Source organism: Xenia sp. Carnegie-2017, unplaced genomic scaffold (assembly GCF_021976095.1).
Source record: "Xenia sp. Carnegie-2017 unplaced genomic scaffold, XeniaSp_v1 HiC_scaffold_24, whole genome shotgun sequence".
NCBI classification, from domain to species: Eukaryota; Metazoa; Cnidaria; class Anthozoa; order Malacalcyonacea; family Xeniidae; genus Xenia; species Xenia sp. Carnegie-2017.
In genome coordinates this window covers 17,840,770-17,855,737 of record NW_025813487.1, presented here as the reverse complement: position 1 = coordinate 17,855,737, position 14,968 = coordinate 17,840,770, and the positions used below count along the sequence as shown (strand labels likewise).

General features: G+C 35.0%; 3 protein-coding genes across 3 annotated transcripts; all 3 read right to left on the bottom strand.

The window, feature by feature from the left end:
• Positions 1 to 992: 992 nt before the first annotated feature.
• LOC124450254 (cysteine-rich and transmembrane domain-containing protein 1-like) lies at positions 993 to 5,555 on the bottom strand. The gene is made up of 4 exons (XM_047000884.1): positions 5,431 to 5,555; positions 2,568 to 2,922; positions 1,966 to 2,094; positions 993 to 1,198 (listed from the first exon to the last, which is right to left on the bottom strand). The coding sequence occupies exons 2-4, from the start codon at positions 2,760 to 2,762 to the stop codon at positions 1,064 to 1,066; spliced, it is 459 nt and encodes a 152-aa protein (XP_046856840.1). The 5' UTR covers positions 2,763 to 2,922; positions 5,431 to 5,555; the 3' UTR covers positions 993 to 1,063.
• A 3,001-nt stretch (positions 5,556 to 8,556) lies between these two features.
• On the bottom strand, positions 8,557 to 9,111 carry LOC124452297 (annexin A7-like). The gene has a single exon (XM_047002876.1). The coding sequence runs from the start codon at positions 9,109 to 9,111 to the stop codon at positions 8,557 to 8,559; it is 555 nt and encodes a 184-aa protein (XP_046858832.1).
• A 1,241-nt stretch (positions 9,112 to 10,352) lies between these two features.
• On the bottom strand, positions 10,353 to 14,416 carry LOC124450250 (interferon-induced transmembrane protein 3-like). The gene is made up of 4 exons (XM_047000876.1): positions 14,261 to 14,416; positions 11,738 to 12,016; positions 11,523 to 11,642; positions 10,353 to 10,695 (listed from the first exon to the last, which is right to left on the bottom strand). The coding sequence occupies exons 2-4, from the start codon at positions 12,014 to 12,016 to the stop codon at positions 10,549 to 10,551; spliced, it is 546 nt and encodes a 181-aa protein (XP_046856832.1). The 5' UTR covers positions 14,261 to 14,416; the 3' UTR covers positions 10,353 to 10,548.
• Positions 14,417 to 14,968: the final 552 nt, after the last annotated feature.

Genomic DNA, 14,968 nt, shown 5'->3' with positions numbered 1-14,968 from the left:
TGAATAATCCGCCAGCAAATATAATATATCTTCAACATGGCATGTTTAAGCTTTTAACAATGTATTATCATGGTGTGAAAAGCTTCTTTCTAGTCTTATTGTAATGGCAACATAGATTTGGTTGTATTTGGACTTTACACTCTTTTAGTCCTTGCGCCCATTCGTACAAATGATGCAAAAACCTTAATACACTCAAGAAAAAGCTCTACTTTGTTATCTGTCAAAAAAATTTCTCATTTTCTCACGAAATATTTGAAGTAGCAACCATCGCTGTTATTGCTTGCACGCACAAGTACTGGGGCAATATAAAAACTTATTTATCGTCTTACGAATCCGGCATCGTGTGAATAGAGTGCATTTTTCGTATCGGATTGCTCAGCGAATCCGGTATCGTGTGAACAGGACCTTATATGTGTTCTGCGTATTCACGTATTTTCAAACTTTTCGGTTATTTATGAAATGCACGATAGAATTTGGTATAGTGCCATGGTTGTGTTTTGTTACGTAATATTTTCCATTTTTCTTGCATTATAGTCATTATTGATGTTGACGTAGTTGATATTGCTTCGTAAAGTCCTTTTGCAACGTGTAAATTTTCCTGCAAAACCATAATCAAAATATGTAATGACATGCAACATAAAACTACTCTTTCTGAAGAGCAGTGGCTCGTAGTTCCACAGGATAGCGAATTTTTCTGAACGTTCAAAAAAATTCAAAATAGGAGAGAAAAATATAAGATTTGAGCTCTCCAATCACTGAAATAAAATATTGTTTCGAAAATTACAAAATTTCTTTGTCCTAAGACAAAATACAAACATCTTTTTTACGAGTTTAAAAATTTTTGCTTTCCAATGGATAACGATATCCAGGCTTCTCGCAACTGGCCCCAGGACCTTTATTTCCAACAGTTGTTTCAACGGAAAAAGGTTACCGTGTTAAGAAATGTTTTTGTTGTATAAACTAAACTGGTGAAATTGAGTAAATCATTGAAGTAGCTCACATCACTTGAATCTTTTATTTTAAACTTCCACTTGAATATTTATTTTCAAACTTCCCATTATGCTCAGACGCTTCGTACAACGATGGAAATAATATAAAGGATTATTCCCAAAGCGATGGAAATCTTAGCCAGAGTCAATGCAGTTCTTGCTGAGTTCGTTGCTCCTGCATAATCACCAGCAGTGTAACGATCCCTTGACTGTAGAGATGAGAAAGAAAATTGATTTTCTTAATGTTAAATTTCACTCTACACATCAAATATGTCGATATAAAAGCTCCGATTGAATTAGGATCAATGAGTTACCAACCGCTGAGCAAGTTTGGTCCTGCTGTATAAATTTCAGGAGTCGGTTGCACGAAGCCTGGATGGCGTTATCCATTGGATAGAAAAAAATTTCAAACTTGTTAAAAAGGTGTTTATATTTTTCTTACGACATAGAAATTTCGTAATCTTCGAAACTATATCATTTCAGTGATTGCTCAGTATGAAAATTATATTTTTTGCAGTTTTACTTTTTAAAAGGTTTTATAAAAGTTTCAAAAAAATTGCTATGCAATGGATAACGCTATACAGGCTTTGTGCAACTCGCCCAGGTCCCAACCTGACACTAGATCCTCATTATCCTATTGTTATTGCAGCCAATCAACACCGAGATATTTACATATAGCGCGACAAACTTACAGTCAGATCACATCATCGATTAGGTGACGTAGACTGAATGATTTATAGTAAAAAATGATTTGCATCATTCAGTATGACACGTTCACACGATATTTCTATTCAAATGGTAACTTTTCTTAAAATGTGAGCAAGTATGTTCACAAAAGTATGTTTTGTTACTTTGATTTTCCATTCCTCTTTAGCTCTTACTGTGAAATTTCGGAATTGAATGGAAATTTTGTGAGGGTCTTCATCTTATGCACTATACTCGTGAACATAATCCTCATGTTTGCATTGTACTTTACCTCTATAGATTTGAAGATGGCAACAACACCAAGTGGACAAAAACAGCAGAAGCAAGCAAAAATCGACAAACCCAAGTAGTCGTGGACAATAGGAACGACCGCTGTTACTACTTGAGCTTGAGGTTGGTTCTAGGAATGTGGAGAGAATTCTTATCGTGCCATACGTCGTTATGTTAAGTGTTACAGTGCATGAAAATTTCAAGGAATAAAAGATGTTTACTGTGTTTGCACAGGCTTATGCAAACCGAGGAGACCTTTGGAAGAACTCGAGAGCAGATCAGTGCAAGCCCGAGACCGAAGGTCGAGGATTGCACATGCTCAAGGATTCTCCTTAGCTTCTCCGAGGTTTACATAAGCCTGTGCAAACACGAAAAACATCTTTTATTTCTTCTATAAGATAACAATGCGCAACAGACAAATCAAAAACAAATGTTTTAATTTTTCTTTTAAAATTCATTCATGATTAATGTGCAAGTTCTCATTAATTGATTGATTTGATTGGTTGAGCTTAGATCGATTTGCACTGGCTAATGCAAACTCAGCTATAGACCAATCAACAAACGCGTTTTGTTGTGTTCATTTCATTCGTGTTTTTCACTTACTTGTATGATAACTGTGGTGTTGGTACTCTGCTGTTGCTGTTGCATTCCCACTGGTGGCTGAGGTGGGTAGCTTTGAGGGGGATAACCTTGAGGAGGGTAACCTTGAGGGGAGTAGCCTTGAGAAGGGTAGCCCAGAGGGGGGTTATCTTGTGAGGGGTAGCCTTGAGGTGAATAGCTTGGAGGGGTAGCCTTCATTTTGTGGTGGATAACCAGGCTGTTGTTGTTGTGGTGGTGGTGGAGGGTTACCTGGTTGTTTCAGGGAGGAAGACCTGGTTGCTGTGGGGGTAGTTAAGAGGTGGGTTTGAATTGAATGTCTCATTCTGTTTTCGCTATTGTTTGGTAGACCCGTCGCCATCTTGAATTGGAATTTTGATATGTTATTGTGTAGAATAATATAATATTTTCATTTGAAACGTCTTTAATTGTAATTGATAGTTGAAATGAATCAAAACATACATGTTATATTTACGGTCATCTCTGGATTACAGATGGCAATGATTTTTAAAGAGCGCTTGTTTCGTAATTATAGATTTCATCTCCACTTGAACGTATTTTGTGGGTCAAATGATAACTAATATAACTACGTTTTAAGTATTTGTCGGTAACATGTGTACGTCGATACTTCCCTATTTGTTGGTCAAATGATTACTAATATAACTACGTTTTAAGTATTTGTCGGTAACATGTGTACGTCGATACTTCCCTATTTGTTGGTCAAATGATTACTAATATAACTACGTTTTAAGTATTTGTCGGTAACATGTGTACGTCGATACTTCCCTATTTGTTAGTCAAATGATTACTAATATAACTACGTTTTAAGTATTTGTCGGTAACATGTGTACGTCGATACTTCCCTATTTGTTGGTCAAATGATTACTAATATAACTACGTTTTAAGTATTTGTCGGTAACATGTGTACGTCGATACTTCCCTATTTGTTGGTCAAATGATTACTAATATAACTACGTTTTAAGTATTTGTCGGTAACATGTGTACGTCGATACTTCCTATTTGTTGGTCAAATGATTACTAATATAACTACGTTTTAAGTATTTGTCGGTAACATGTGTACGTCGATACTTCCTATTTGTTGGTCAAATGATTACTAATATAACTACGTTTTAAGTATTTGTCGGTAACATGTGTACGTCGATACTTCCCTATTTGTTGGTCAAATGATTACTAATATAACTACGTTTTAAGTATTTGTCGGTAACATGTGTACGTCGATACTTCCCTATTTGTTGGTCAAATGATTACTAATATAACTACGTTTTAAGTATTTGTCGGTAACATGTGTACGTCGATACTTCCTATTTGTTGGTCAAATGATTACTAATATAACTACGTTTTAAGTATTTGTCGGTAACATGTGTACGTCGATACTTCCCTATTTGTTGGTCAAATGATTACTAATATAACTACGTTTTAAGTATTTGTCGGTAACATGTGTACGTCGATACTTCCCTTTTGTTGGTCAAATGATTACTAATATAACTACGTTTTAAGTATTTGTCGGTAACATGTGTACGTCGATACTTCCCTATTTGTTGGTCAAATGATTACTAATATAACTACGTTTTAAGTATTTGTCGGTAACATGTGTACGTCGATACTTCTCTATTTGTTGGTCAAATGATTACTAATATAACTACATTTTAAGTATTTGTCGGTAACATGTTTACGTCGATACTTCTCTATTTGTTGGTCAAATGATTACTAATATAACTACATTTTAAGTATTTGTCGGTAACATGTGTACGTCGATACTTTCCTATTTGTTGGTCAAATGATTACTAATATAACTACGTTTTAAGTATTTGTCGGTATCATGTTTACGTCGATACTTTCCTATTTGTTGGTCAAATGATTACTAATATAACTACGTTTTAAGTATTTGTCGGTAACATGTGTACGTCGATACTTCTCTATTGTTGGTCAAATGATTACTAATATAACTACGTTTTAAGTATTTGTCGGTATCATGTTTACGTCGATACTTTCCTATTTGTTGGTCAAATGATTACTAATATAACTACGTTTTAAGTATTTGTCGGTATCATGTTTACGTCGATACTTTCCTATTTGTTGGTCAAATGATTACTAATATAACTACGTTTTAAGTATTTGTCGGTATCATGTTTACGTCGATACTTCCCTATTTGTTGGTCAAATGATTACTAATATAACTACGTTTTAAGTATTTGTCGGTAACATGTTTACGTCGATACTTTCCTATTTGTTGGTCAAATGATTACTAATATAACTACGTTTTAAGTATTTGTCGGTATCATGTTTACGTCGATACTTTCCTATTTGTTGGTCAAATGATTACTAATATAACTACGTTTTAAGTATTTGTCGGTAACATGTGTACGTCGATACTTCCCTATTTGTTGGTCAAATGATTACTAATATAACTACGTTTTAAGTATTTGTCGGTAACATGTGTACGTCGATACTTCCTTATTTGTTGGTCAAATGATTACGATATAACTACGTTTGTATGTCTATATACCTCACAATTTCTTTTCAAATTTCTAAATCACAGTATTGGAAGTCACATAATTTTAATACACAAACCGATGAGAACAAACAATCGATTAGTCCCAGCCCAGTACAAGAATTCATGTAATTTAGATTTACAAACCGTTGAGAACAAACACAAGAATTACTAGCTCATATTTTCATCTGACAAAATGAAGTGAAAACATGGCAAAATGGCGGTCTTACGAGATGAGCTGCATCTTCACAGTTAACAAAAACTCGCACCGGATATAAAATGCATTACATTCACAGTTAAAGGAAAGTTGAAATTCAGCATTTCTATTTGTAAATATCTAGTATAAGTATCTCTTACCTTTATTCAGAACGTTGATTTGCAGCTGATGTTGCTACTTCGTTGCGGATTTTTATGTAATTTCTTGTTAAAAGCGTTTTCACCGAATTCACTTTTTTTCGTCGAACTTGTCTTCGCGTGAAGCACTTCAGATATGAAGGAATGGGGGATTAGATTTCAAATGAATTTACATCAGAGATTAAAGGAGGGAGGGGTAGACTTCGAAAATGCTAATACTTCGAAAATCGTAATTTGCAGCAACACTGAAAACATTTTTGTGAATATTAAAATTGGATTTGCTCTAATTCTAATTCTAACAAGCATCTTAAACTCTAATTCTAATATTCTAATATTAGAATTAGAGTTTAAGATGCTTGTTTGTATAGGAAGTATGGATAACGGAAATAGAACCAGGAACGTCACCTCAATAGTTGACCTTGTGTTGTTTATCGATATTTGGTGCTTTACAGCATTATGCTAAATTTTCGTATGAGATATGTGCATTACATAAAAGATTTGTATGAGCACATGAACATTTTATGTCAATCATTTGAACTCGCTCTTCGCCGTCAAGTTACAATCTAGTTACAAAATATCTACATATGCAAGACCTAAAGTTTTAGCATTATGAAGGATTTACCTTTAAATTAAAATATTTAGCACGGTAGAAATTCTTAAAACCTTAAAACGTCTGTAGCTGTGATTTTCCAAAATGTCTGTTTTCCAAAGGATATTAGTTAGGCGTTATCAACGAGGGAGATACTCGTTTTCGCCGTAAAAACTGTATTTACATAAATTTATTATAAAGTAATTCGTAGAAATCAATACATGAAAATTTCATATTAACAACACTAAAGGTGATAATATTTATACTTTACTGTTTTGTAGCTGCGTAAAATACGATTCTTGTTACTATCATGATTGGAATCAAAACTATTCCACTGAATATAGCTATGATGGCCAAGCGTTTTGCGCTAATGGATGACAATATGGCTCCTGAATAGTTACCGACTTTATAATGATGTCTTGCCTACAGGAGATATAATAAACTGGTTTTCATTACATGTTGTAAAATAAACACAATAAAACGCATGGGGTGATTGGTCTAGAGCCGTGTCTTGCATTAGCCTATGCAAAACACATCTGAGCTAAACCAATATAATCAATCAATCAATCAAACAAAGAGAATTTACAAATTCGCATTTAATATACGACGACTTTTTAGAATAGACATGTTTCGACATCTTGTGATAGCATCATGTCGAAACATGTCTATTCTAAAAAAAGTCGTCGTGTATATTAAGTGGCGCATTAGCAATAGTGCTTTTACGAAATTATGGAAATTTACAAATTGATCATGAATACAATTTTGACTGATTTGTAAGAACCCGATTATTGTTACTAAGGTTTATTACTGTTGGAAAAACTGAGAATGTAGTATGTATATGAGAAAGGCGTCCAAGTGCAAAATTTAAAAGCTAAATTAACATTTTAGAAAAATTTTTTATATAGAACCTTATTTAAAACCTAATTTAGAATTTTTTATGTTGAACCTTATTTTGTATAGAACTTTACATAGAACCTATATGTATATGAGAAAGGCGTCTAAGTGCAAAATTTAAAAGCTAAATTAACATTTTAGTATAATTTTTTTATATAGAACTTTATTTAAAACCTTATTTAGGCTTTATATGAAACCTTATTTTATATAGAACTTTTTGTAGAACCTATGTAAAAGAGAAAGACGTCTGGATGCTAAAGTTAAAAGCTAAAGTAACATTTTAGTTTAATTTTTTATATAGAACTTTATTTAAAACCTTATTTAGGCTTTATATGAAACCTTATTTTATATAGAACTTTTTATAGAACCTATGTAAAGGAGAAAGACGTCTGGATGCTAAAGTTAAAAGCTAAAGTAACATTTCAAAATATAATTTTTTGAAATAATGCTGTAAAACGTTCACTGATATAAAATTTTTTATTGAACAAGCTTTCGGCTGTCAGTCTACAGCCTTCGACGGGTTATAAAAGAAACGAATGGAGTGTAACACTATAAATGCATAAATAAAAAGCGGAAATAAAGTAATATGATATAATGTTCTATGTGATAGGTAGAGTTACAGTTTTTTTAAAAGGATTTTATATTGTGGTGGAAGTGGCCTTGAGTTGTTATCAGCTGCTTTAGTTATTCCAGTGTGCCATGATTTTAAAGTTTTTTGTATTCTGTAGTTTCCTCTGTCAATGATACAAACATTTTCTAAATCTATTTTATGGTTATTGTCCCAAACATAGATAGCGATGTTTTACCCCCGAGTGTGTCCCAATTTGATATTCCTCCTGTGTTCTTTCTTTCTTGTAAGGAAGCATCTTCCTGTCTCACCGATTATAACTCCAATCGCATTCTTTGCAGGGTATTTTCTAGATGACATCGGTTTGCTCTTCAATAGGTGGTCGGTGTTTGGGTGATGGGAATTCTTGTTGTAATGTCTTAAGTGGTTTGTTAGTGACTCTTATATCGTATTTTTGTAAGTGACTTGTTAGTGCTTCGGTAAGTCCTTTTATGTATGGAAGAACTGCATTGCCATGAAAATGTTTTTCGGGCTCGACCATGCTAAAAAGTGTGCGTACTAATTCTTCCGGAGATGGCGTCTTGTCATGTGTGGTTTGTTAGTTAGTTATGTCTGAAATTAATTTGTATGGATAGCCGTTTGTCTGTAATGTGTTGTCTTTTATAACCCGTCGAAGGCTGTAGACAGACAGCCGAAAACTCGTTCAATAAAATTTTGTATCAGTGAACGTTTAACTGCGTTATGTATAATCCTGATATCGGATCACGCATTTTTTCTACAATTTTTTGGATAGAATCTTACATTATTTAAGTTTATAGCTACAGTATATAGCTTATTTACGGCATGTAAATACTGGGAGCAAATACCTCACATGACTTGAACACGGCAAAAGCACCAATAGGCCAAAAGCAACACAGAAAAGCGAATATAGACATTCCCATGTAAAAATTGACCCTTGGAATCATTGATGCTAAAGGTGACACTTCACCTTTTTTCTATATAAGTATTACATTGAAATTTGTCATAATGCATCGTTCTTTATTACTGACGATAGTTATAAATGTAAGATTAGATGAAGTTAATGATTTTGTTTTTCGTGAGTCTTATTTCTACTTACTGAAGCAACTGTTGTATCGTTACTCTGCTTTTGTTGCGTCATCCCTGCTGTTTGCTGTGGGGGATAACCTTGTGCAGGGTAACCTTGTGGCTCGTGTCCTTTAGGTGGGCGTCCTTGAGGTGGGTGACCTTGTGGTTGGTGTCCTTGAGGTGGGTGACCTTGTGGTTGGTGTCCTTGAGGTGGGTGACCTTGTGGTTGGTGTCCTTGAGGTGGGTGATCTTGTGGTTGGTGTCCTTGAGGTGGGTGACTTTGTGGTTGGTGTGCTTGAGGTGGGTGACCTTGTGGTTGGTGTCCTTGAGGTGGGTGACCTTGTGGTTGGTGTCCTTGAGGTGGGTGACCTTGTGCCTGATGACTTTGAGGTGGGTGACATTGTGGTTGATGACTTTGAGGTGGGTAACCTGGAGGTGGGTGATCGTGAGGGGGATAATCTTGAGGAGGCTGTCCTTGAAGCGGATATCCTTGATTTTGTGGAATGGAGTTGTATTTTTCATTGTTGTAAGGAGGTGGTTGCTCCATCTTGCGTAAGAAAATGAAAGGATTTTCATTTTGTTTAATCGTAAATGTCATGAATACCAGAAATAAACATTCTTAGCAAATGCAGTTAGCTAATTTTACCAAATCTAAAGAGCAATCATACCAATACCATCATAAAATACCAACAACAAGTATCTTGTGTTATGATCATTTTGCAAGTAAAGACCAAAATATTGATGATTGTTCAGTCAAATTTAAACTTAGTTTTAATATTTCTTGAGCAAATTCTAATCGTTTGAAATTCATTTGTGTGTTCATCATAAGAAAGGCGTGTTTGCTGACAACAGCTTTGAAAAACTTGTTGCGTTGTAACATTAATATTAGCGTTACCTTGGCGAAAGCCTACCTTGTTTTAAAATTTTCCTGTTTATCTCTTTCAGGTTTTTGCTTTGTTTTGTGATGATTTTTAGTTTAGTTTTGTTTTTTTTTGTCTCTGTGTCATGTGAATAATAGAACTCTGCAATCACTTTTTTAATAGCTCGTTTGTGTTATGTCATTAATTAACAAATTATCGGTTCATGTTTAGAATAAGCAAATTCAGCGCGTGCGCAAACAAATTTAAAAAATTTTTCGCGAATGAAATTTATTATTTTATGATTTGTCATGGTTACTGTGAATTGAAGTATCCTTGCACCGCTGAGAAAAATTCCCTGTTTTTGATTTTTTGTAGTTAAACGTACCTTGCATAAGCCACGTTGGATGACCTGCGATAGCTTATTTATTTACTGCTGATGATCATGTATAAACAAACAAATTTCAAGTGTTTCAGAAACATATAAAGACCGAACTGCACAAGCTTCAGAGGTTAGGTTTATGTATAACTTTCGTAGTTCTGCAATTGTATTTGTAATTTTACGCCCAGTGACGTAGCTAAGAGTCCTTCTTGTCATACTACACGAGAATAATTATCCTTATAATTAAGATTTTTTGAAACTATTATTTTAATGAAAAGATCGGCCCTGTCACTACCAAAACGTAATCAAGTCCATGTTTAGTTGCGTCATGTAATTAAGCCTGCAAAAGGACTTTGGACCACCTGAACGGATGCTACTGCAGATTATAGCTAAGTTCCAAATTCATATGCTCCAACATGACTTTCGAAGAAAATGTGCGAATATGATTAGCTACATCACTTAAACTTCTCAGAATCCTGACCTAATTCCAAATTAATTCTTTTGTGTATTTAATTAACTAAATTAATTCGTGCAATCATAACCCATATATTATGTGGAAAACGTTTAATAAGTCTCTCGAAATCAAATCAAAAACCTTTACACCATTGCAGTTTCTTGCAGTGTCATGTAGTAACGCATACAATATGAACTACTGTTTCTATACTTGACTAGTAAAACCAACAAAATTATTTAAGGAACTATAATCACAACTTTGTAACTATACTTGAATGTTTTCTTGACAATCTCAACGGCCTGCTCTAGCTATACGTACGACAGGGACAACAGTGGAAATAATGACGCCCAGAACAATGGAAATTCTTGCCAGATTCTTTGCGGTTTGTGCAGAGTTCATAGCACCTGCATAATCACCAGCTGCATAACGATTCCTTGACTTAAGAGATGAGAGAAGATTGGTTTTCCTAACGTTAAAGTTATTCTCGACATCGTCAAATTGGATGATGTAAAATAGTTTAGTATATGGATGATGCTCTCGCGATTGTGGATGATGCTCTCACGATTATTCGTAAAATACTGATTTACATCACTCAATATGACACGTAACTCCCGTTCAGAAAATGCGATCAACACATTAAAATCTCCACTTGTATAAAAACTTGCTGCAATTGATAAATTTTTTAAACGAGGAAGATGTTTCTAAAACTGTGGTCCGCCTGATGACATTACCTGTAATACTATGGTTGCTTCAATCCACCTTTCAGATGGTAGACACACGTGTCAAAAATACGAGATCAAATTACAAAAGATCAATTGTGCTTGAAATAATAAAAATCACCACAAAATATTCCCAAAAGCACAAAACTAATGTTAGGGTTAGGGTTAGGGTTAGGGTTAGGGTTAGGGTTAGGGTTAGGGTTAGGGTTAGGGTTAGTCCATTTTACACCATCGTTGACAGTGCGTGAAGCACTGACTAAAACATTTCGGTAATCATAGTATTGAAAAGTAAGACCATGGTAGTTTGATTACTTAGCGATGAAATGTGCTCGAAAGCCAAGGGAGGTTTAGTAAAAGTCCCAACCGTTTTACTACTCAATACAATGGTTTTACTTATAAAAAATATTTCGTATTATTTTAAATTCTTATTTTCTAGCTCTTACAAAGAAATTTTGAAAGTTGTTTAAAATCCTACGTCTGGCAATCTAGCTACAAGAAAAGATTGCAAATGATGTGTGTGTGTGTTGTATTAAGTCAAGTAGCTACCTCTATAGACTTGACGAGGGCAACAATACCAAGTGGGCAAAAACAGCATGCGCAAGCAAAAATGGACAAACTCAAATGGTCGTTCACCACTGGAATGGTCGCTCCAACTGCCGGTTGGTTCTAAAAAGTATTTTTAATTTCTACATTGTGCATTTTTTTCATCTGAACAGTAACTAGTTACAGTGCATGGAGTTTTTATTCGTGTTTTTACTTACCAGCAGAACAACTGTGGTATTGCTTGTACCTTGCTGTGGTATCATTCCCCCAGGTGAATGAGGTATCATTCCCCCAGGTGAATGAGCAGGGAAGGCTTGCATAGGGAAACGTGGAGGTGGTAAGTTTGGAGCGGGATAAACAGGCTGTTGTTGTTGTGGTGGATGGTCACCAGGTTTTTGCTCAGAGATATAGCCAGGTTGTGATGGATAGTTTGGAGGGTAATCTTGAATGTATCCAAAATTCTCTTTATCAGCACTGTTAGGTAGAGTCGGTTCCATCTTGAAATGAAAAATTCGTTTTTGTTGTGATGTGTCATCGATGAAGATTTTTTGAAAAAGACGTGTCATCGATGAAGATTTTTCGAACTTAATTGAAAGTCATAAGTTCTTTTGCAACGATAAAGGATTAGTTTAGATTATCTTTATGTCGCTCAGTTTAACACTATACTTTTCACTAAAGCAGTTGCTTCGAATTACCGCATCTTAACTTTAGCACAGAATAGACATCTAACAGAAGGCCCACTCGGCTAAAATCCTGGCGTATTTTTTCACTACGCATGCGTGACTTCCCAGCAAGATACTTTCACAAAATCAATATGGAATAGTATTGTGCACGAGAATGCTATTTTACTAATAATTCACGTTTAAAGCAAAAGTTTGCCGAAATTTTTACAAAGAGTTATCATCTTGCGAATACGATAAGGTTCCAAGCTTTTGTAGTGCAAAACAATATATTTGTAGAAACATCTATATTTTCTATTGCGATCTAGCTGAAGTATCTTGCTGGAAGACGTGTCTCCTTAGAAATTGCTTCAGAAAAACACGTTTCATCATAGTTTCCGACACGAGCGAACCTTCTGTTAAGATATCTATTCTTTGCCTTTAGTCTGATTCGTGAAGTGAAGAGAATCTGGAAAAAACTCGTTGTAATGGGCGTGCATGCAGTCTGCTAGAGCATATTAATCCGAAGTGTATGTGTATAAATCACTTGATTTAATATAAAATTATCATATTTAATGCAATTCATATGGAAATACTTGGACGGAGGACTGCGCAGATACATCTGCAAATTTTCTTTGTCTCGAGTAAGCGCTTAGCAAGCTTCTGGCTCATTTCGAACAGAAAGTTCAAAAATAATTCATTCGTATGTAAAATGGATATTTGCACTTTATAAGCTGGACGGTTGGTCTGTAGGTATTCGGTATGTTGGTAGGTTGGTCGATAGGTCAGTAAGTCAGTAGGTAGGTCGATGATTGGTAAGTAGGTCGGTTGGTCGAGAGGTTAGTCGAGAGGTTGGTAAGTCGATAGGTGGGTCGAGAGGTTGGTAAGTCGATAGGTTGGTCGGCAGCATTATCTATACTTGACCTCGTTTTTTTCATGGTTGTCATAGTTTTGTTTTTCAATCAAATAATTCAGTGAAATTCACAATATAGCTATTATATTTACAAACCGATAAAACTTACTTAAACGACAATAGAAATTTGCCAACTTTTACCAGGACAATACCAAACATCGAATGAAATGAAAACTAACGCTATACATGCAGTCTGAAGCGACTTTGTACAACATTTATTTCTCTGGATCACTATCTAAGAAAACTATCGCCTCTCCTTGGCCTTTACAGTTAAAATACCGTTCGAAATTGAACATTTGTTTTTAGAAATCTTCCTTATAGTTTTTCTACTCTATTTTAGAAGGTCGAGCTGGATCTAAAGCCTTGGTGCACACGAGCTTTCTGTGTAGCAAAATGTAATTTACAGCAGCGTACTTAAACAGGAAGCGCTAGTGTGCAGATGTCTTTTTGCAAGTTTTTTTGTCATTCGTGACTTGTAACAAATATTCAACATGTTAAAGATTTTCGCCACGAATAACGATCTCCACCGCTGAATGTGAAGGTTACAACAGCTCAACAAAGCCCATGCGTATTTGCGCAACAAACGAAAACGAAATGGGCGAAATGTCTGCGATTCTAAATAGGAATGTGAAGAAGAAATTCTCCTTTTATTTTCGACGACGTTTACAAGCTTCGAGCGAGGATGGTCAAGGCGCTAGATTATACAAAAAAAAGCACTAGGGAAAAATACTTGTATAATCAAGTGATCTCAAATCGCAAAGACTCAGGTAGTTGAGCCATATATTCGCATGCCTATTCTCCCAAATGTCATCGCTTAGTATAATACATTTTGACATGCCATTTTGTCTTCGTTTGTTGCGTTAATATTCATGGTTTTGTTGAGTTGTAAGCTGCTGCTGCTTCACTTTCACCGCGCACACGGTGGCGATTGTTGATTTGTGACGAAATATATTCAACACATTGAATACTCGTTCCACTTGTCACGAATAACAAAAAAACTCGCAAAAGACCACTGCACACTAGAACTTCCTGCTTAAGCTTGCTGCTGCAAATGGCGTGTTGCTATGCAGAAATCTCTATAGTGTGCGTTAGGCTTGACTATCCACTGTTGTCACAATGTTCACTTGTTAAAACTAAAGTGAAAATTTGCACTGAATCGGCGAATTCACCTTTCTTTCTTGAATATGTCGTCTTTTGAAACACTTTGATTAGATTTCCAACGATTTCCAACGATTTCTGCAAGTTTACACTGCGTAAGAAAATTCAATATAACTGAACGTCTTTTTTCAATTAGACGGTTGCGGAAATAACAGCAAAGAATTTTGTCTTCCTTTTTGAAATTTGATGCGCGCTTTGATAAGACAATTACCAGATTTTTCAACGTCTAAGAATTTAAGACATTTGTTTGTAATAAGAAACTGGCTAATTACGTCTATTCAGAGAAATTCACATTGATTACAAAGGAATTAGGATATATTAAGATAGGAATTAATCGATGGTATGGATAAATATCTTGTTAATTCTCGTCCTTGCTAAGAGTTTTGTAAAATTTGTTTATTTAATGCAAAAATCTGTTAGAACTTTCGACTTCAATATAAGTAAATTTGTCATCACACTGTCATTATGAAGGCTGGAATTGAAGAAAAAAGAACGAAGTACTTCTAGTAAATTGGATGCAGAAATTCCAGCGTATTTGACTAAATGCATTTGAAGCATGAATGTTTGCTTGCGGACAGCTTTGATGAAAACGTGATTGAATTTTTTGCCTACAGGCAGGCTGCCGTTTGTTTTAACAAAGCATGTTGGATTTAAAAAAAAACAATGACATTTCATTCGTTCCGTATGTTTTCAAAATAACCAATCGGAGCGACGAATGT

What these genes read in the sequence shown, in the direction of transcription:
- LOC124450254 (XM_047000884.1), bottom strand. Translation starts at nt 2,762, where the DNA reads ATGAAGGCTACCCCTCCAAGCTATTCACCTCAAGGCTACCCCTCACAA. An exon ending in ACACCACAGTTATCATACAA is followed by an intron (nt 2,095 to 2,567) that starts GTAAGTGAAAAA and finishes CCACATTCCTAG; the next exon opens with AACCAACCTCAAGCTCAAGT. An exon ending in CCATCTTCAAATCTATAGAG is followed by an intron (nt 1,199 to 1,965) that starts GTAAAGTACAAT and finishes TCATCTCTACAG; the next exon opens with TCAAGGGATCGTTACACTGC.
- LOC124450250 (XM_047000876.1), bottom strand. Translation starts at nt 12,016, where the DNA reads ATGGAACCGACTCTACCTAACAGTGCTGATAAAGAGAATTTTGGATAC. An exon ending in ATACCACAGTTGTTCTGCTG is followed by an intron (nt 11,643 to 11,737) that starts GTAAGTAAAAAC and finishes AATACTTTTTAG; the next exon opens with AACCAACCGGCAGTTGGAGC. An exon ending in CCCTCGTCAAGTCTATAGAG is followed by an intron (nt 10,696 to 11,522) that starts GTAGCTACTTGA and finishes TCATCTCTTAAG; the next exon opens with TCAAGGAATCGTTATGCAGC.
- LOC124452297 (XM_047002876.1), bottom strand. Translation starts at nt 9,111, where the DNA reads ATGGAGCAACCACCTCCTTACAACAATGAAAAATACAACTCCATTCCA.